General features: G+C 40.5%; 3 protein-coding genes across 3 annotated transcripts in view; 2 read left to right on the forward strand and 1 right to left on the reverse strand.

Annotated features, from left to right (window-relative positions):
• Positions 1-3,864, forward strand: part of LOC310928700 (glutamine--fructose-6-phosphate aminotransferase [isomerizing] 2-like) — a 41,959-nt gene extending 38,095 nt beyond the window's left edge. The window contains exons 20-25 of the mRNA XM_083891340.1: positions 1,023-1,180; positions 1,291-1,405; positions 1,592-1,719; positions 1,824-1,991; positions 2,506-2,667; positions 3,763-3,864. Coding sequence (XP_083747466.1) covers positions 1,023-1,180; positions 1,291-1,405; positions 1,592-1,719; positions 1,824-1,991; positions 2,506-2,667; positions 3,763-3,807 — 776 coding nt within the window. The 3' untranslated portion in view covers positions 3,808-3,864. The remainder of the gene's footprint in view (positions 1-1,022; positions 1,181-1,290; positions 1,406-1,591; positions 1,720-1,823; positions 1,992-2,505; positions 2,668-3,762) is intronic.
• Positions 3,865-5,707: 1,843 nt separating this feature from the next.
• mapk9 (mitogen-activated protein kinase 9) lies at positions 5,708-15,637 on the forward strand. The gene is made up of 12 exons (XM_083891112.1): positions 5,708-5,867; positions 9,217-9,363; positions 10,513-10,642; positions 10,754-10,812; positions 11,351-11,489; positions 12,387-12,552; positions 13,414-13,485; positions 13,957-14,139; positions 14,447-14,571; positions 14,662-14,725; positions 15,323-15,394; positions 15,495-15,637. The coding sequence occupies exons 2-12, from the start codon at positions 9,248-9,250 to the stop codon at positions 15,629-15,631; spliced, it is 1,263 nt and encodes a 420-aa protein (XP_083747238.1). The 5' UTR covers positions 5,708-5,867; positions 9,217-9,247; the 3' UTR covers positions 15,632-15,637.
• Positions 15,638-15,647: 10 nt separating this feature from the next.
• Positions 15,648-19,666, reverse strand: LOC310928544 (uncharacterized protein). The gene is made up of 2 exons (XM_083891113.1): positions 18,552-19,666; positions 15,648-17,783 (listed from the first exon to the last, which is right to left on the reverse strand). Exons 1-2 carry the CDS (start codon positions 19,532-19,534, stop codon positions 17,546-17,548), a joined length of 1,221 nt encoding a protein of 406 aa, XP_083747239.1. The 5' UTR covers positions 19,535-19,666; the 3' UTR covers positions 15,648-17,545.
• Between the last annotated feature and the right edge of the window lie 1,606 nt (positions 19,667-21,272).

The raw sequence follows: 21,272 nt of genomic DNA on the forward strand, positions 1-21,272 counted from the left end.
TTTAGAAGCCTTTTACCCAAAGCAACTCACAAAAGAGGAACAAGGCAATCAGACTTCACCCTATTCACGTAAGAAGCATATGTCGCCCTCTGTTGGTCTTATTGGCAAGTGCAAGTGTGGAAGCACAAGTAAACAGACACACACACAGAGTCACTTAAAACAATACTTCACTCTCACTCCATGGGGTGCAGTGATAAGCTACATAGACGTAGTCTTGGAAGAACTCTAGATAGGAACTAGATAGGAACAGTGGACTGATAGAGGGTGAGATTGCTGAGGTGGATCCAAGTGTAAAAGGAGATAGTGCAGGGACAGATAGATGATAGATGATCTAATGCACATGGTCTAAAATGTGCTGTTTACATCATTTCATGCCTGGCACATTGTTATTTAAATGGTGAATGCAGGAAACTGGAGAAGTGAATCGAATAGAAAAGGTTCATGGATATTTAAGGAGATATGCCAAAGTTAGGTTTGAAGTCTCACATGATGCTGCGATACAGATAATTGTCATTTTGAATTTAAGACGAAACATGGCGTCGGCAGTTTACTCACTGAGTAAATGGATGTGCCTGATTTTCTGTGTGATTTAACACACAGGTTAATGAGCATGTGATAGTTGCCTGGCTGGTGGACTCTCCCAAATTCACTGAAGGAGTGCTGAAGTGTGTGGCGTGTGGATCTGCCTTTATTGGCACATCTACCGGTAATTTACCACTTAAATAAGCCTGACAATAAGCAGTGGCTTAATGCTGCTTCAAGATAGCAACGCGCCAACATTGCACCTGACCACACCTCATTTTAAGACCAACAAACCCACAGGTGCACTGATAAGAACAAGTGCATTTGCTACCTACACGACGTTTGCACTGGGTGTAAAAAATGTTACGCACACTTTGTGCCGGGCGTCAGATAGAGCCCCGTGCACTTGGTTTTAAAGTAGAGCTTTTCAATTTATCTCTACACTGTTTTGTGATTCTTCATTTTTTTATTATATCTTTTCACTCCCTCTGTTCACCCAGGTGAGACAGCAGATACCTTGATGGCACTGCGCTACTGCAAGAACCGGGGTGCGCTGACAGTTGGTATCACCAACACAGTGGGCAGCTCCATTTGCAGGGAAACAGACTGTGGAGTCCACATTAATGCAGGACCTGAGATCGGAGTGGCAAGCACCAAGGTACAGTTCGTAACAGTTTTCAAATTCAACATATTATACTTACTCTATGATGTCTTGTTGTATTAACACAACTTTATGAAGTTCAGCTCATCTGTTTGTGTTTGACTCAGGCCTACACCAGTCAGATCGTGTCTCTCATCATGTTTTGCCTGATGATGAGTGAGGACAGGCTCTCCCTACAGGAGAGAAGAATTGAGATCCTCAATGGCCTGAAGGTGCTTCCTGGTCAGTGATCTAACACACAAACATATCACACTGAACACTGTAAACTGCCTAAAATGGTCCCAGCATGAGCACATTGCTTCTGTAAATGTCCATGGACAAAAACCTGCGTAAAACCTGTACTTGTTTACATTCATAACCATCACCACATGACTCAGACCTCACCTCAGTCTCCTTGCAATCTCCTAGAAATGATTAAGAAGGTGTTGACTCTGGATGAGAAGATCAAGACCATTGCCAATGAACTGTATGAGCAAAGGTCCCTTCTGGTGATGGGCCGAGGGTTCAACTACGCCACCTGCCTGGAGGGGGCACTGGTAAGTTGAGAATGCCACAATGGTTGGTTTAAAAAATGCTTTATCTTCTTTTCTTTTACAGAGTAAAAATGTATTCTCTTGTTTGTTTTTTTATTGTAATGCAGAAAATAAAGGAGATCACGTACATGCACTCAGAGGGCATCCTGGCTGGGGAGCTGAAACATGGTCCTCTGGCACTCATAGACAAAGACATGCCAGTCATCATGGTCATCATGAAGGACTCCTGCTATGTGAAGTGCCAGAATGCTCTGCAGCAAGTCACTGCTAGATCGGTAAGTCCCATAAAAGACACAATAGTGGACTCTATAGTGCACTTTGTCGGTCGTAAAGGTGGAGCAATAAGTCCTTACAAGTACAAAGAGAAAATAGCCCCATTATTTCTTCAGTAATCTTCTTGAAGAGGCTAAGTTCCAAATATAGATGTTTGGCCATAACTGTACGGCAGCTTCATTATTTGTGGGTCTCGCGACAGCCACGACCAAACATCCCGGGCTCCAGTCACAACAGTGACAGAACAGACTGCACTGTTCTACTCACAGAGCAGATAAGCTAACAAAAGCAACAGCAGAGTCTTTGCTCGGCATTGATCATTTTGCTGGGAGTCGGTCGTCTGTTGATATTAACAGACTCCATTCTTATGCAAACAACAACTTTCCACGTATGAGCGGAAAATCGAAACGGTACGATCATTCATTGGCATTTAAAAATGGCACATGCATCACAAAACAACCATCCATCGTGACTAATGACATGACGCTGACCAACTCTTACTGTTCCTGTCATCAGGGTCGGCCCATCATCCTCTGTTGCCAGGACGACCATGAGATCGCTAAGAATGCCTACCAGACAATTGAACTGCCACAAACTGTGGACTGTCTGCAGGGAATCCTCAGTATCATCCCTCTGCAGCTTCTGTCCTTCCACTTGGCCGTCTTGCGAGGATATGATGTGAGTAGTCAACACAGTATTTATTTATTTAACCTTTATTTAACCAGGTAAAAAATCATTGAAATCAAAAACTCTTTTCCAAGTGTGACCTGGCCAAGAGTTTAGCAGCACACATCATAACGGTGTATAATGTTTGCATGACATTTAAAGTGCAGGAGTTGAGGTCACAGGCAGTGTTTACTGGTATCTCAACTCATTCCCAATGTAAAGTACACAAATCTATTTAATCTCAGTTTTTGCTATAAAATAGTTAACGTAACGTAACACACTAGTTTGCTGTGAACACCAAAACATAACAAATCCTCATATAAGGAAAAACTTGCATTTAAATGTTCATTCACTGGAAAAATATCTTGTGTTATCCATCTAATTTGCAATTCAAACACATTTAACTTGTTTGCATGTTTAATTATAATTGGCCCCCGGCAAGCCTGATGATATTGTCATATTAATGCATTGGTTGGGACGGATCTCACTGATGCATCAGTTAGCATTATACATACTGTATACATGTATACAATTAAGTTAAGTAAAGTTATTAAGATATAATCAATCTGTAACTGGGATGCGAGAGGATTGTAGATATGCATAATGAACACAAACACACACACACACACACACACACACACACACACACACACACACACACACACACACACACACACACACACACACACACACACAATGTAGGTTTATCTTACTGGTAAAAATTTAAATACCGGTGTTGAAATGTTGAGTTTTTAATTGTCCAAACATAATTAAAGATATTGTTTAAGTAATCATTACTTGTCACAGTGAAAGTGCGACTGGTGAAAATGATGGAAGTAAAAGCAAAGTTCATTATGCATAGTCTAATTTGTCATTGACTGAGCCTGTGTATGCAGAGAAATGCAGGCATGATTGTATCTGGAGTGTCTGCCGTTCAGAATTTCAGTATTTTTCTGCATAACCTCTGCTAAAATAAGAGTTTTTTGGAGGGTCTTTTTGTAAAAAGTAGTAAGTGTGTACATTATTGTCAAAACCTCCTATGGCAGTACAGACACTCTTTTTGGCCACATGCCATCTGCTAAAACAAACTTCTTTTTCCCTGTGCAGGTTGACTGTCCCAGGAACTTGGCCAAGTCCGTGACAGTGGAATAAACACAGCTCATAGAACCCCAGAAATGAGAGAGGAGGCTCATAGGTTTACAGTGCAATTTTACATTTGAAATTTGGATGTGTGAGTCTGAGTGTGTGTGTGTGTGTGTGTGTGTGTGTGTGTGTGTGTGTGTGTGTGTGTGTGTGTGTGTGTGTGTGTGTGTGTGTGTGTGTGTGTGTGTGTGTGTGAGTGAGTGAGTGCGTGCGTGTGCGTGTGTGTGTGTGTGTGTGTACATACACCTGGGATGTGGGATGGGGTGAAGCAGGGCCTGTGTTTGTGTGTATGTGTGTGTTTGTGGAAGAGGGTGTGAATGAATGAGTGAGTGAATGGTGGTAAAGAGGGTGGTATATGGTACAGTACCTTTTATGGAGAAAAGAAGAAGAAGAGAGAAATGTGAAGTCTGACCGATATACTGCTGAGGATGTGCCAGTGCCACTCAGGCCTTGCGGAACAGTCTATGAAAATCTATGAAAACAATCACAAACATCCAAAGAAACATGCTATGCCTTTTTTTTTTCTTTTTTTTTTTCTTTTCAAATCTCGAGTTGAGCCAAAGAAATAATAATGCAAAAGGTATATTGCAGTGTTTACAGATGTGCAATATTGGGACCAAATGTGCATTATGAATGTACACAATCATTCTCTTCCTGTTTTATGAATATCGTATGTCTGGTACGGAGCATCTTAAACGTTTGTTGCACAAGGGGAAATGTAGTACTTAATATTTTCGATCTATAGTTATCATACTCATATGTATATTATATATTATATATTATATATTATATGTTTGTTGGATACTCTTGCAGTCACTGTGCCTGGTGGGTTTTTAACCCACTAATTTCAGTCGTCTTTTTTTCTACTCCAACTTATGCAATGATTCTTTTTCTAAAAAAAAAAAAAAATTCTGCTTCATTTATTACATTCAATTTTAATTTAAAACACATTGAATGTCCAGGCTGCTCAACAGTTTCCAAAGTCAGTTCATGGTTGAACAGGAACCTGTACCGTGATGTGATTTTTACTACTTTTGTATTGACATTTCTATGGTTAATCATAATGATAATCTGTATTTATCTGATTTTATTTTATAGGGCCTAAAGAGAGGGTTTGATTTATATCTATAACTATGATTGTATTTTATAATGTATGTTTTATAGACAGACACTATCAATCAATAAAAAAGATTAAGCAGTCTGCTCTATTTGTGTGCAGTTATTTTTCTCTACTCATAGTACGTAAATCATATTGGATTTTGATGGTAATATCTTAAAAATATATATTTGTATTATTGCATGTCTTGCATTTTTTGAATGTCAACAAGTGGGCCCTTCATGACCAGTTTGTATGAGTATGTTGTGAGTTGTATATCTGAAATTGTTTTGTCTCTGTAACTATTTGTACTATTTGTGCTGCTAGAAGAGATCTTGTATCTCAATGGGACCTCCCTGGCTATAAATAAAGGATAAATAAATGAATAAAAATATTACTTTTTTTTAGATTTTACATGGTCATGGATGCATTTTTGTCAAAATGCTTACACAGTAAGTTATTTTTGAGAAAGTTTATCTTAATGTTTTAAAGTATGTCACTTTAGGTCAAAATATTAGTGTAGAAGCTCATCATGACACTTTTTGATAGAAAGTCATTATTTTAAGATGACAGATGAAACAGTCTAAATATTGAAATTGTATGACATTAAAAATGCTTATTTTGTATTTATACTTTGTTTTTAACAATTAAATTTAATGGAACTAAAAACTTTGTCCACGAGAAAAAACAGTTTACGGCAGCAGCTGTCGCGAACTGAGCGTGATGACGTCACTCGCTCTCTCTCTCTGCTTGTTGTGGCGCCGTCGTCGTCTCTTCCTCCGCACCCGTTCTTCCGCTCCGCGCTACTTCTGCTGCCGCTCGAGGGAAGCTAGGAGTCGTAGGCGGCGTTTTTCTCCGGTGACAGCCCTACCGGCCCTTCTCTGAAACCTTTCTCCAGCGTCGGTTGTGTCTGGAGGACGGAAAGAGTGCGCTGTCTGTGTTTTAAATGCCGTGGGAACAGCGACGAGAGACGGTAAGTGTCGCCACCACCACCACCGCCGCCGCCGCTGCTGCTGCTACTGTTACCGCTTTCGCTTCCTCGGTCGAAAAGCGGTAACAGTAGCTGGTCCGTCCCAGCTCTGAGTTGAGCCCCCGGCCCAACTACTGCATTGCTGTCGACAGCAGTGGAAAAACGGGGGTAGAGCAGGCCTCGGCAACTTTGATAGCTCGTAAAGATGACGGTGAATGTAACCGGCGTTTATGTGAGTGTGACTTGAGCTGTGAGGAACCTGTGACGGTCTGTGTCGGTTCTGCAGTCACCGTGACTGAGATGACTTCATACCGCTATGAGCAGACATGCCGCTGCCTGTGGAAATTATATCATTCTACAAAAATCACCCCATTTACGTTATGTAGGATTGTCGGGGTACATATCCTAGCCCGGATTTAGCCTATCAGATGACATGTCAGTAGGCCAGGCGGATATTTTGTTCTGCTTTCTAAACTAACATTTCAGTTAAAAGATGGGATTCGTGCCACAGTTCATCTCCATCCACGAGAGGCAAGTTTGTGCCTGTCAAGAACACATCTTCATCTGTCATCTGTCATACCTGGAATCTGAAAAATGGGATAGGAAAAAAAAATTATATTCACGGTGTTGCTGTGATTACTTTCTGACAATACTTTAGTATTTGGAAGCTTTTTTGTTAATAAAAAAAAAAAAATCCTAAATAAGTACATGTACAGACCCTAAGGTTGCACTGGACTGGAGTGGACAGTTGTCACAATACGTTAGGAAAAACATGGCTCACGATACCAATAACATCACGATACAACGATTCTGTGATAATCAATGTATTTGCAAGACGGTCACGATATCACAACATGGAGAACAAGCTGCATAAAGACTATGTATTTAATATGGATGGGGCATCTCTTACCCTCTCTTTCTCCACCATTAGCCCACTGTAACCTCCCAAGTTTCCCTCCTTAAGCAGCAGCACCGTGAGGAGAACATGAGGTAGACGGTGAGTGAAACTGACAAGGACTATTCGCTTTAAATCTATTAAATAAAATAAATTATATTAAAATATCAATGTTTGCCCTGGAGTATCGATGATCATATTGCGTGAGGAAGGACGACAGTATCACCAAATCGATATTTTGACCCACCCCTTGTCGCAACAGTGTGCCAGTGTGCGAGTTGAGGATGGGGAAGTTGTGTGACCTTCGTATTCTGGAAAGGATGTAATATTACTAAATATGTATAGTAAGCCTCTTGTGAAAGGCTTATATTAAGGCACCAGAACACCAAATTATCTGCCAATAAACCCTCTATGTTACACACTTTAGCTTCACGTCATCAACCTTGTTTTGTCATGGCAGTTTTTTTTTATTCCAAATTATTCCTGTGCAACTGCCTTTAAATAAAGTTTAGGTAATCAATCATATAGGGAAATCTCTTCCTGCGTGTGATAATTGTAATATTCGTCAAAAACATAACTGTCAGGACCTCGGTCTTTGAGTTCCAATAGCTTAGGAGGCCACAGGGAAGATGAGAGAAGAACAGAAAAGTGTTACAAGAGCGAGGGAATGGTAGGACGATAAAAGAAATACAAAGACAAGTGGGATGTACATGTGAGAAGAAGAGAAAACTGGCAAGACACAAGAAGAAAGTAGCTGGTGAGATGAAGGATTCGTCTGACTAATGGTGTCGTTGCAGACCCACACCTCCCACATCTGAAGGTTTCTTTTGTCTTATATACAAAGTCATACAGAGAAGAGAAAACACAAACTGTGGGTTATGAAAGAAACTAACTCGGAACAAACCAACAGAAGGACGCAAACGAGATGAGAAGCAGAAATCCTGGGGATTAGAACAAATGAGGACAGAGGCACAGAGAGAAATGCTTCATTAGATGAATGAAATAATGGAAAATATTGAAATGAAAATAAATGAGCTGTTCAGTTTTTGTAAACAATATTCAAAATTTATTTTTTTCCCCACTTCCTCACACAGAAACATAGAAAGAATAACTTACTGCTATGTTAGATTAACATTTTGTATATACAGTACTTCCTTAGATTACACTCAATGAAAAATTGTTTTTCCTTCCTTCAAGTTGGAAAAATACATAAATGTTTATTTTTCCATAAGAAAAGAATTGGCTGCCCCTTTTCCTTCTGTAAACTTAGTATCAGATTAAACCACATGTAATGTGATACTAGGAACATTTTCTATGTAATGTAGTGTAAACAATATTGATTTTCAGCCATTTTTCAGTCATATCAGATTAGGGCTTGGCTGTAATTTAGGGCATTAGTAACTAATGCTTATTTTTTATTATCATCGTTTAATCTGTCAATTGTTTTCTCGATTGATCAAGTATTTGTTTGGTGCGTAAAATATCATAAAATGTTGATCAGTGTTTACCAAACCTGGAGATTGTTTTAATTATTGAAAAAAATGCTTAAACTGATTGATCGATAGAGCATAGAGTCAATTACTTGATAAATAATCGCATTGAAAATTAATCGTTAACTATTTGATATTGGATTCATTGGTTTGAAGCTTTTATCATTATTAAAATAAGAATAAGATTGCTTTAGCTTCTTAAATGTGAATATTTTCTTCATTTCTTTGCTCAATATACAAAAATTATTTAAATTGAACAAGTTTGTTCAACGAACGCTGATCAATCTTTTTTTTAATTATTATTTCTAACATTTTATGGACCAAAGGATTACTCGAATAATCAAGAAAATAATCGATGGATTCATTGATTACAAAAGTAATTGTTAGTTGCAGCTCTATTAATCGATTTTCAAAATAGTTGGCGGTTAATTTTCCTAATTGATTAATAATCTAATAATCAAATAATTGGTGACGCCCGAGTGTAGTTTCATAAATGTAATTATTGTTATATTAACTTTAATTAATAAGAGATATTTATTAACATGTTTTAATTGGCAAATGCCCATTGTAGTAGCTTAATGCTGTTTGTCTGTGTTTGTGCTTTATGTATTAGCACCAGTGTGTCAGCGTGAATTTAGAAATAGCAGTGAGAGCATCAGGAAACTCTTAAGCTGTCAGCTGCCTCTCTTCTCCACTACACTCGCCAAAGCATTTACGGCCTCTGCTCAAGCTCCAGCCGCTGCTACCTTTGTCAGATGAGCAAACTGGACAGTGACCAAAAAAAGAAAAGAAACAAAGCAGTGATGGAGTGTTTGGTTTCAGACCAGGCTTAAAATGACAGGAGAGACGCCAGGGACTGAGTCATGGACAATCATTTGAGTGATTCAGTGGCATTAAAAAACTGTAATATTCTTATGTACACCTATTAATGTTCACTGTCATAATCCGTGTGTGTTTGTGTGTTCAGACAGTGCTGCTAGTCCTGACTGTTCAGCAGGATGAGTGAGGCAGAGAGTCAGTTCTACAGCGTTCAGGTGGGAGACTCCACCTTCACTGTACTCAATCGCTACCAACAGCTCCGCGCTATTGGTTCCGGGGCCCAGGGCATCGTCTGGTGAGAGACCGCACCGTGGTAGCATAGTGGTGGCATTTTGCTGATTTTGTCAACAGCCAGGGGTATTTTCAATGCACTTATTTAGGGCTGAACAAGTGATTACATTTACAGTCAATTTCAAATCAACATTGCAACTTGAAACACGTTCATTTACATATCGCAAAATCTGCAATTTAATTGTTCTGTTTTTGATTGTCACAAACTTTATTTGTGGACTCACTTTTTTTTAAAGATGATAACTCAAAAGTGGCCAAAACAATCAGATTTTATAAATTGTATTTATTTGTTTAACTATTTATTCTGTGGCATTCTCACCAAGGCCTTAGTCTTCTGTCTAATATAAAGACTTAACTTACTTTATAATTATCAGGTTTTGTTCAGACGGCAGACTCAAGTGACCCAAATCAGATTTTTGTTTTGGTTTTGTTTTGTTGGTGTCGAGAGTAGAACTCACATGGAATCTGCTCTTTTTTAATAAATATATGTTATATTAATCAGATTGGCTTGGCTATGTCACAAATGATTTCAGCCATTTCAAAAAGCAGCTTTAATCTGGCATAGTCGTATAACTTTAATTTTCTACTGTGTATCTTCTATGTTTGTAAAATAAAGCCATGTAATACTGTAGATTTTTCATATTTAGTTTGTATATTAACTTTTTCTTGTTCTCTTCCAATGTTCTACTAAATTTACGTTCTACTTTAATTTTAATTTCAAAAACTTCGTATTTCACTTCATTTTGTTTGGTAGCCCTAGTTTGTACCAACAATGGGGATCACATTTATATTCATAGTCCCCTGTGATAACACAATGGTCTATGACAAGTTATGAAATGGATTTAATGGCCATGTTATCATGACATTTTCACTTTGAGACTGTCCCTTTTTTGGTCACTTGATGAGTTTTTTCCTGTTCTACACCAATGCCAAAAATACAGCATCAGATGCAAACTGCATTAAAAATATGACTTGTAAGACTACAGAAAAACATCACTTTTGAATGATCAGTTCCACATACTCTGAAGTCTCTCTTTGTAATGGTCCTTATTCTTTGGGTTTTAATTACCTGCACATTTAGCACACTATTTTATTGTTTAACACAAGGAGAGGAAAAAACATCTCGGCTTTATTCTCTTCTTCATGTGACCAGCTCTGCCATAGATACAGTGCTTGGTATACCTGTAGCTGTGAAAAAGCTGTGCCGGCCCTTCCAGAACCAGACCCATGCGAAGCGCGCCTACAGGGAGCTGGTGCTGCTGAAATGTGTCAACCACAAAAATGTAAGCTTTATGATGCTTGTAATGCTGATGAATTCAGACATTCAGACACAGACTCTATGCACTCTGACCTCGGTTGTCTCTCCAGCCAATGCCTTGTCTTTTTTGCTGCAGATCATCCGTCTGATCAATGTGTTCACGCCTCAGAAGTCCCTGGAGGAATTCCAGGATCTGTAAGTAGTGGTGCAGTGTTTTTTTGTTGTTGTTTTTTTAGCTCTATAAATCTACTCTTGGGTTTCTTTTTCCACTTAAGATGTAGCTGTGTCCTCCACTATGTTTTGAAAGCTTCTTGGCCTTTTTTTTTGTTTTGTTTTTTTACACTACCGTTCAAAAGTTTGGGGTCACCTATGCAATTTTTTGTGTTTTCCATAAAGACTCACTTTTTTATTCATCAAAAGAGTTGTAATATGAATCAAGAATATAGTGAAGACATTGACAAGATTAGAAATAATGATTTCTTTGCTTTTGTCAAAGAACCAGCAAAACAGTTTTTAGCTGTGCTAAGATAATTGCACAAGGGTTTTCAAGGGTTTTCTAATCATTCAATAGCCTGAGAGATGGTTGCTGGAAATGGGCCTCCTTCAAAAATAAGGATATTTCTGTGAGCCCAAACCTTTGAACGGTAGTGTATCTTTACTAATTATTCTGGTCGTGTGTCTGTTTAACCTAACCTTACGTTCTTAATCCCTACATTACTTCCTCTGCTCTCAGGTACCTGGTGATGGAGCTAATGGATGCCAGCCTGTGCCAGGTGATCCATATGGACCTGGACCATGAGAGGATGTCCTACCTGCTCTACCAGATTCTCTGTGGCATCAGACACTTACACTCTGCTGGCATTATCCATAGGGTAATCTTTCAAATAATGATAATTGATCATGTTAATGTCAAAATCAATATTTTCCTGTTCAGTCTTAGTGAGAATTTTGAGGTTTATTGTGTTTCACATGTAACCACAACTAAGGATTAAGTAAAATTCAGCATAATCTCCGAGAATTTATGAGATTTATTTTGATAGTAGGTGTAAGAAGATAAAGGGAAGGGATTTGAATTGGCATTCGATTAATAATCTTAATCTTAATAAAACCCTAACCCATCTGTTAAACTATTAGGATGCCTTTATTCTAATGGCATGGTCAACAATTTAAAACAAACATGTATTTATTGACACATTTTTGGATCGAAATTATTATAACATGTAGTTATTGACACCCTGATCGAGGCTTGAGGCCAAAACTTGTTGGCACGTGTGTTTGTTATAAGAACAGACCACAACTTTAAAGACATTAATTATACTACTACGACTACAAATAATAGTAATAATTATAATTATAATAATGATGATGATCCATTTTCTACTGCTTAATTCCCCACTTGAGGTTAAAAGTTCAGTTAAATAATCTTAGGCAAGGTGGAGTGGGGATTTTCTGGTCATAGTTAGTATTCTGGAATAATGGATTTTTTTTTTCCTAATACAAGTGAGTAGTGTTTGACAGTGTTTAAATGATGGAATCAATGATGGTGTCTAAATTATTTTTGGGATAGAAATAATCACATTTCAGATATGTTTGGGAATTGGTGCAAACAAGATTTATTGTGAGGGTCTGATCAAACAGTCCTAGTTCTAGAGTTCGGTTTTGGCTATCGGTCAAATACCTGACTCCAAAATAAAATTGGCACCAGTTGTGTCCAGATGTTACCGTTTGTGTATGTTCCTATAGATCTATAGAGTCTTTGTCTCCTCCAGGACCTGAAGCCCAGTAACATTGTGGTGAAGTCCGATTGCACTTTGAAGATCTTGGATTTTGGCCTGGCGCGAACAGCTTGCACTAACTTCATGATGACACCTTACGTGGTGACCAGATACTACCGTGCCCCAGAAGTCATTCTGGGCATGAAGTATAAGGAGAATGGTGAGCAGCTTTGCAATCATAAAACTAGCAGCAGCTAGAAAGAGAAATGACATGTTTTTAAATTTGGCATCCACACATCTTTTTTATACAATCATAAATAGAGAATCAGCAGTGGATCAGCAAATATAAAAACATGTTTTACATCACATGATGCTGAAGGACTTTATGTTTTGTACTATACACAGCAACATTTGAAATAATAAAGTAGCATATCAGGTATGCTAGGATGTTTTTCACTTGTAGGAGTCCTTTGAACCAGTCTTGATCGGTCACTGATGAATGTCTTTATCAGTCCGCTGCCCTGCTGCAGTGGTTAGTTGGTTGGCTGCTGGTCACTTTGATATGTTTCTATTTTTGATGATAATCATAATTAATATTGGCTCCAAATATCAGTCCTCCTTGACTACTAATAATCGGTATCGGCCCTGACAAAACCATATCGGTTTATCTCTAATTAAGACCGATGACTGGTAACAATTTTTATGATGAGAGGGCTTAATGGCTATTTGCTACATGATAATGCTCTGAAGTAAAGAGTGGACTGAGCCAACTCTGCTCAGCAGACACACAAATTCACAGAGAGAGAGAGAGAGAGAGAGAGAGAGAGAGAGAGAGAGAGCAACAGCTGTGTAAACTGATAAGCTGAGCTGAGGAGAAAAGGCTGGAAGGCTGCATCAAGTTCTCCAGCCAGAGAGGGAAAAGAGATCCAGCCTCCAGATGAATGTGATGAAAGCATCCAGTCACGACGAAGCCACAGGATGAACCCAAATATCAAGAGCTGCTCTGAATTTACTGTGTATTTAGTTTGTATTGCAAATATGATTTTTTACGTGTGTGCTTGTGTTTTCTCCCTTTTTTCAGTGGACATCTGGTCAGTGGGGTGTATCATGGGAGAGATGGTTAAGGGCAGCGTGATCTTCCAGGGCACCGACCGTATCCTTCACTCTCGCCGTTCCTGCATTTTTTTCACCTTTCATCAGACCACGATTTGGCATGAAAATACCTCATTCTTGTTCTGTGCTTAGACTTATCTGTTGAGATGCTTCCCTTGTTATGCCCTCTGAGCAATGAGCATCAGCAGTTGAGTGGAATGACTCAATATTTCCAGCAGACCTCAGTTTTTGTGGATTTACTGTATCTACAATCTTCCCCTAACTGATAAGGGGAATCAAACTGAAGTGGGTTTGATCATTTGCACTTATATTGGCCATTTCCCTGTCTCTAATGGTTCAATAACATTACTTCAGGTCCTGCTGTGTGCAGTGTGATCCTGATATAGATGCGTTTTCTTCTGTGGAGGAAACAATTTTACTGCTTTTTACTGATTTTACTGATTCTTGCCTTTTCATATTGCTCTTCATATATAGTTCAATAGGGTTTTTCCCTAACAAGCGTGATGTCCAGACATTGACCAGTGGAATAAGGTCATTGAGGTTCTGGGCACGCCCAGTCTGGACTTTATGGACAGGCTGATGGAGACTGTGAGGAACTACGTGATGAACAAGCCACAATATCCAGGCGTGGGCTTTGCCGAGCTTTTCCCCGACTGGGCCTTCCCTTCTGACTCGGAGCACGACAAACTGAAGAGTAAGAATTTTTGAATATTGGAATAGTGAAAGAAATATACATTTACCCACAGGACTCTTATATTATATTATATATATAATATGAGTGAGTAACACAGATGCTGGATGTCGGCTGGTTTAGATAATGCAGGATAGAGGTTCTTATGCTGTACTGAAAAGAGAGGAGAGATTTTGGCATTCCCACAGATATTACTCAATACCATGTGGGAAGTACTGGGTTCTCTTGAAGCTTAAAAAGAAACTTAAATGAAATGATAATGTATGCCTGTTTCCATAGTTACTCTGTCCTTCCTCTGTTGCCATAACAGCTTGTCAAGCACGGGACTTGCTGTCCAAAATGCTGGTTATTGATCCCGAGAGCCGGATCTCTGTAGAGGAGGCCCTCAACCACCCCTACATCCACGTGTGGTACGACCCTGGAGAGGCAGACGCGGTGAGGCCATTGCTCCACTTGTGGTTTACCTATTTACCAGCGCTTGTGTTTGTCCTTGGTGTGATACGAGTGAATTGCTTTGTTCCACAGCCTCCACCCCAGATTTCAGATAAGCAGCTGGAGGAAAGAGAACACTCCATTGAGCAATGGAAAGGTAGGGTGCACTGCCCTCTAATGAATTATATCAGCAATGCACTTTAGCCTCATTTACCTTTTTAATGTAATGTACAGTATGGAACTGTCTCAACTACTTGAGGTTACAGCTAAACATCCCATTCATTCTTCATGACTTTTCCTCATGAAAACTCATTAGCCACAATGGTATGAGTATTTCAGTGAACAAATGTCTTTTCATTCTTAGACTCTGTTCAGACCTGTTGTTAACATCTGTCCTCACTGATCCTGTAATATGACTGTTCACATCGGCATGCATCTTCTGTGATCCCATATGATCTTATCAGTCCTCATACTGACAGTTTGCAAGAATAAAGTGATGTTTTTAATGACTCACCCTGTAAAGATGCACTGTCAGGGTGTATTGTTGCAGAGAATGTCAGCTGAGGAGGTGCTCAAACCACCTATAACTGTGTGTTGTTGTTTTTTTTACTGATCTGAAAACGCATTCAGGTTGAAACAGAGGTGCTAAAACTTGTACTTATTGGGATCTGACCATGATCCTTATTAGATCACTCACTCAGGATCCAGGGTACAGATTTGGGAGTAGAAAATGTAATATTTTTTCTCTCTGCAGAACTAATTTATGAAGAGGTGATCGACTGGGAAGAGAGGAACAAGAATGGCTTAATGAAAGAAGATTCTTCTGGTAAGTACATGCTCCATCCTGATTCATTATTAGCTATGAGACTGCAATAGGAAGTGGTGTAGCCGCAGATCAAGACTGTGTTTCCTTTGTTATGTTTCAGATGTGGTTTCAGGCTCGGCGTCCCAGTCCTCCTCGGCTAACGACATCTCGTCCATGTCCACGGAGCACACCTTGGCCTCGGACACAGACAGCAGCAGCATCGACACGCTGACCGGACCACTGGACGAGAGTCAGTGAACACAATCCTTTGCCACATCTACCTGTCGGCCTGCCTCGGTCCACCCATTTACAATGTCCAAATATCAATCATTTACTGCCTTCCTTTATTCTCTTTACTCCCTCCCTTCCTGTTTTATTTTCCCCATTCTTTCCTCTTTAACCTCAATGAAAAGGTCTATTTTTCTATTTTCTTTCCCTATATGATCTAATGGAACGTGTTGATGCTCCTCATCTTTGGACTGCTGGTGAGAGGTCAAGGCTATCGATGCTATTTGTGGGTCAAAGTTTTCTTCTCTTTGCGGATATTGTTGTGCTGACGTATGCACCCATACTGAATTTCAGGTCACCAGGAGAAAGCGGAGGATAGTTTGTTTTGTATGCCTGTATTTTAATAGTTTTATTTTTTTAGCAAATATTAAGTTGAGACCAGAGGTTGTCCTCATCAGTTTAGTGCAGACACGTCGTGGACATAGACCACAGGTGCCAGCTGCTTTCATGCATGTTACGCCGATAAGAACAAAAGCTTCCCATAAGTGGATCACACTAAGCGTCCGATGTCCATATAACGATCAAACACTAACCTGATGTTTGATACATCCTGTAGCTCGCTCACAGTAATGCTGATCTCTATAGTGGTGCTTTCTGCAGTGTTTTTGTTTTGAATTATTTGGCTTGAGTGATGTGGATTTGAGATGTTTACTCCTCTCAGTTAGGGGGGATATTGTGATTGCAGTGTTACCAATTGATTTCCTGATATATTGTACTGTATGTAAAGATCTGACGCTCACAGTGACTGTTGACCCTTTGATTTCAAATACAGTAAATACAGTGTGCTTATTTTGTTAAGAAATTCAAATACAGTATGTGGCGAACTATATATTGCAATCATCCAAATTTGATATAAGGTACTAAATATCAATGTGTATATCAAAAGACTGATGTAGTCATATGGATTGTGAAGAGGCTGCAAAAGTATTGTTAGTTTTTATGTATTGGCAAAATATTGCACAGTTTTCATATTGAGGCCCATTCAAAATAAATGTCAAATCATTTTATTATCAGATCAATGCATGGGCTGCTGGAGCTTTTTCCAAACCATTCCATTAGTACAGGGACAGGGATCCGTCATCATGTACTGCAAAGGTAGTAGAACACAGATGATGGTTAAAAGAGAAACCAGTTCACTTTGAGATTGACTTACAGTACCTTGATGCTTGATTCTGAAAAGCTGTTGTGCCTGTTTGTGTTTTTCTTTTTTCCTTGTAAGCATACATGTGTCAGATATCTCCTTCAAATTGCCCTTAATGTCAGCAGTCGCCCCGACAGCAGTGTCTATGGGACACAGAATAGGCTGTGGATGAAGTGTACTGAATCAAAACCTTGTCCTTGCAATTCAAGAATGACACTTGAACGATGAACCTTGGATGTGGACTGAGGAGATGCCTTTCTTTATTTTTCTTGTTTTTTTTTCTTTGGCTGAACTGATTGCACAGTGTGATGGACATGTAGAAATATGACACTATGGAGTCACTAAGGACTGATGCACCATGTTTTCCTTTTTTAGCCATGCCTTAAATTACCTTAGGAGTGGCCGTTTCACTCCTAACATCCTGTCAAATGAGGAGTGAGTGTCACAACGACGTCATCACAATGTCTTGTGGGTTTACCGTGATGTACAATGTCCATCTCACATTTTTCATTCAGATTGACTCTCTCTTTTATTTTCAAAGATGTCCTCTGTGATCGCAATGATCACAACATTGTCACTTGGCCCTTACGCAACTATAATAAAGTGGACATCAGTGGTTTATTTTCTTTCGGTTTTTTTTATCAAACAGCTGTGTAGCTATACACACTCTGTCCCAGTTAGAAACAAACTACTATAAAATATATTTTTTCCTTCACTTAGAATTCCCTTTCAATACACATTCTTCAAAAGCCCTTAACAATATATTCCGTTTTCTTGGCCTCATTGTTGAGCTCCCCGAAGGTGTCAAAGAACTGCTCCATCTCCCTTTGCAGTGTCGCGTTGCGTAGTTCTGCGGCAGCGCGGGCTCTTTCAGACTCCACAATCTTAGCCTGGACGGCCTGGTACCAATGTCGCTGCTGTGTGAGGTTCGTTTTCAGACGCACCACCTCCACCTGCAGCTCCTCGTTTCTCTGCTCGAGGCTGAGGATGAAGGCAGAGAAACAGACAGCAGTCTAATGTGTTGTCGCACTCACAGTTGGTTTTGCTTCTTGAAGCCTGACATTGTTAGAAAAGTCAGAACTGGTGACTAAAGTTGGGGATAAAATGTACAATTAAATCCAAATAAGGAAAAAAATCATTTGGATAGGATTTATGGATATGACCTAACCTTAACACTGAGTCTTGTTGTGTGTATATGTATATTTATATCGATACTAAATGAGGTATGTGTTTTGTCTGAGTCAACAGCATGCTCTCTTAAATTAGCTCTCTTTCCACTGCAGGAGCTGTTTCTATAGGTCAGCCACCTCCTTTTACCATTCATAATGTAGATTTTTTTTTTAAACTAATGGAAAATACATAAGCAAACAGCCATTTATGAGCACTTAATTATAAAAGAAATGATAATATACAGTATGTTTCATGTGAGATTTTGTAACAGTCAGATCTGACTGAGCAGCTGTTTGTGCAACATGAACCAAACAGGATACAGGGTCAAACTTAGGGTCAACTCAGTGACCAGAGCTGACCGGACAAGTTCTCTGAGCCTGGGAAACGTTTGCGTGAAAAACAACACAGGCTGCAAAACTCTTGAGTCAAGTCAGTGGACTGAAAGTTTACCCCTGAAGCCTGGAGCAAAAACATGTTAAATTGAGGACCTTTCTTTTTAGCTCTTATCTGCGTAATGTCATTATGTGCACTGTGAAGTGTGAAAAGGGAAATGATTAACAAGGCAAAATTTTAAATTACCTGCTTATTCTTTCCTCATACTCTTCTCTCTGACGGACTATCTGCTGTTGGAGGCTGGTGAGGAGGCTGCGGAGGGCGCTGGCAGAGGGGTCAGCCAAGGGTACGGGAGGAGGCACTCTGGGAGACCAGGATGGCTGCTCCAGGCTGTGGGCTTCACCTGGAGGCCACAGGCCCTGGCAGTCAGCTGGACACAGCTGAGGTGAGCTTTCTGTCGGGACGTGAGGTGATGTTTGGAGCTGGAGATGTGTTTGGTCTTGCTGGTGAAATCCCTGGGACCTTGAGTCCAACTCTGGCTCCTGTTCCTGCTTCAATTCTTGGTCTGGATCCTGGTCCTGCTCACAGAAACCACTCCCGGTGAGGATGATGTCACAGGATGACCAGGGGCTCTTGTCTTTGCTCACACCTTCACTCTCCATCTGTCCCTGGATCTGCTCAGGGGCCCATGCCTTGCACATCTGTTCCTGCGCGTGCTCCTGGAAACTTGTTTCTATCCCAAAGATCTCCTGGAGGTTGTTAGGGGTGACAGCATCTGGGATGTTGTCATACAGAGACAGAGCGCTCCTGTGCTGCTCACTCTGTGATGGATTGGGACTCTGGTTGAGATGAGCTCTGTCCTGAACTGCCCCACGACCTCTACGTTCTCCTCCTCTCTCTCCTCCTCTTCCTGTGTTTATGCCTGGACCCAGCGCTGCTACCCAGCCCCGTCTTCCCAGACCTTCTACCCAGCTGCAGTAGCTGTGACCTGGCCAGGAGCCAGGAGCTCCGTCTCGTGTGGGAACCTCAGCCACAGCTGGGGACAGAGCAGACAGAGGGCCGCAGGGGCCTGTGAGTCTGGTTACAGCCGGGCACACAACCCTGCTCTCCATTTTCTTTTCCATGGACCTCCCACGCTGTGCAAAAGGTGGACAGTTGTCGTACAAGCGGTCCGTGGAGCAGGAGCTGGCTGTGGTTGGGGTCTCGGCAGGAAGACAGTGCAGCTCCATAATTCAATGAAGCGCATGGGGGTTCTGGGTGCCCTAGATAACGGCCCTCCCCTCCTTCCGGCTGCTGGAAATGGTGATTCAGGGCGTGGTATGGAGCCTCCTTGTGTCAAGTGCTGATGTATCGTAGTGAGATGTAGGTGTAGGAGGGGAAGAGGCTGGCTCTCTACTGTGCCCTTGATGCCCCTACCTCATGGTAGACAGGTTGTAGTGTGTGCAGAGCCAATGGGGGACTCTCTCCCTCCTTCTCTGTGTGTGTGTGTGTGTCTTTAAGCAAGACTGACATCAGCTGTTACTTTAGCACAGCGTCTGAGGGAGGGACCAGGGTGTAATACAGTCTGCCACATTCCTGAAGACAGTCACACATAACTGCAACCACAGAAATAGACAGTGGCCGTAAGCACAAAGAGTGAGACTCGCAAATTAACCACATAATCTGCACTCAATATCACTGCAGCGAGGTTCATAGAGGCTCACACCTACAGTACATACAGTATATGATGTAACATGAGTTTTTTTTTCTGGATTACTCTCTCAAATCTGATTTGCTGCATACGTTTTTGCACGAGCCTTTTTATTTAAGCTGGATCGTTGATGTCCTTTCTGCATTATCACTGTTCAGACAGAGTGAAATCTATAGCAGTGTATTTTTATCATCTCTGAGAACGGTTTTGCACATTTTCACAAACATGCAGTCGTAATAAGATTCATGAGACACAGGTGGGTTAGCTGTTGGGGAGGTTGTTGAGAGGTGTGTGATGATAGGTAGAGAGAAAAACGGAGAGAACATCAGAGGAAAGGAAAAACACCACCACTTTAATGGCTGCTGTGTGTTTATACCACAAGATGGTGCTGCAGACAACATTATGAGAAGCGTGATGACAGTTTGAAAACAATGATGAGGATTTAGAGCTTTAATATTCCAACAAACATAACACATAGATTTATTCATGCACAAATATAAATGTGCTGTTTAATAAAATAGTCTGATTAAAAGCAATAACTGAGATAGTTGTTTGTTTTTGGGGGGCATGTTAAACCCTGTTGATCCTCACACTGTGTCTTTTAACACCTGTTGATGTGTTTTCACAGATTTTCTCTGCATTACTGAGAGCATTACGCTTCACGAATAGCCCCAAGAGTGTCTCTGCAATGTCAGATAAACCCGAAGGACGCATTGCAAACAACATTTCTGCACGGGCGCATCAAACACTCAGTTGTCTGTCCACACTGATAAAAACTCTTATCTGCTCTATGTAAATCACTGCTTGCTCCAAGTCTGCACGGAGAAAAAAATCACAGTTTGTAGACGCACAATGCAGGCTTTAAATGTTGGAGAGCGTTGCTTTTTCCTTTTCTGAAGTGTTATCGTAGCACTCTGAGGGATGCTCAGTAAGGCACCTGCTCCACCGCAAAGAAACCACCATCTGGAATGCCCCACATTTGCTGTAGCCCCTTGTATATCTCTCTTTAAAGGTTTGCCTCTGACCCTCATCTGTCTTTGAACAAATGATGGTGAACCTTGTTGCTGCTGAGTAACATCACAGCTGGATCTCCACTAGAGGTTAAGCTTCTTCATCAGCCTTGCCCGGCTTTCTTTTGTGTCCCTCTCCACTTCCTGTACATCTGCATAGCTGTTTGTAGCCATAACAACGGACTCCATGGCAACACAGATCTGCATGGCTCTAAAAAGTAAAGGTGGATGGATGGAGGGGAGTTCTAGGAAGGAGGGGGTGTGTGT

This window comes from Microchirus variegatus (assembly GCF_963457635.1).
Source record: "Microchirus variegatus genome assembly, chromosome: 6".
Taxonomy (NCBI): Eukaryota; Metazoa; Chordata; class Actinopteri; order Pleuronectiformes; family Soleidae; genus Microchirus; species Microchirus variegatus.

Excerpts from the sequence above, each read along its gene's own strand:
- mapk9 (XM_083891112.1), top strand. The coding sequence starts at position 9,248 with ATGAGTGAGGCAGAGAGTCAGTTCTACAGCGTTCAGGTGGGAGACTCC. Across the intron at positions 14,726-15,322 it reads CTCCATTGAGCAATGGAAAG|AACTAATTTATGAAGAGGTG; the intron begins GTAGGGTGCACT and ends TTCTCTCTGCAG. Across the intron at positions 15,395-15,494 it reads AATGAAAGAAGATTCTTCTG|ATGTGGTTTCAGGCTCGGCG; the intron begins GTAAGTACATGC and ends GTTATGTTTCAG.
- LOC310928544 (XM_083891113.1), bottom strand. The coding sequence starts at position 19,534 with ATGGAGCTGCACTGTCTTCCTGCCGAGACCCCAACCACAGCCAGCTCC. Across the intron at positions 17,784-18,551 it reads TATGAGGAAAGAATAAGCAG|CCTCGAGCAGAGAAACGAGG; the intron begins GTAATTTAAAAT and ends CTTCATCCTCAG.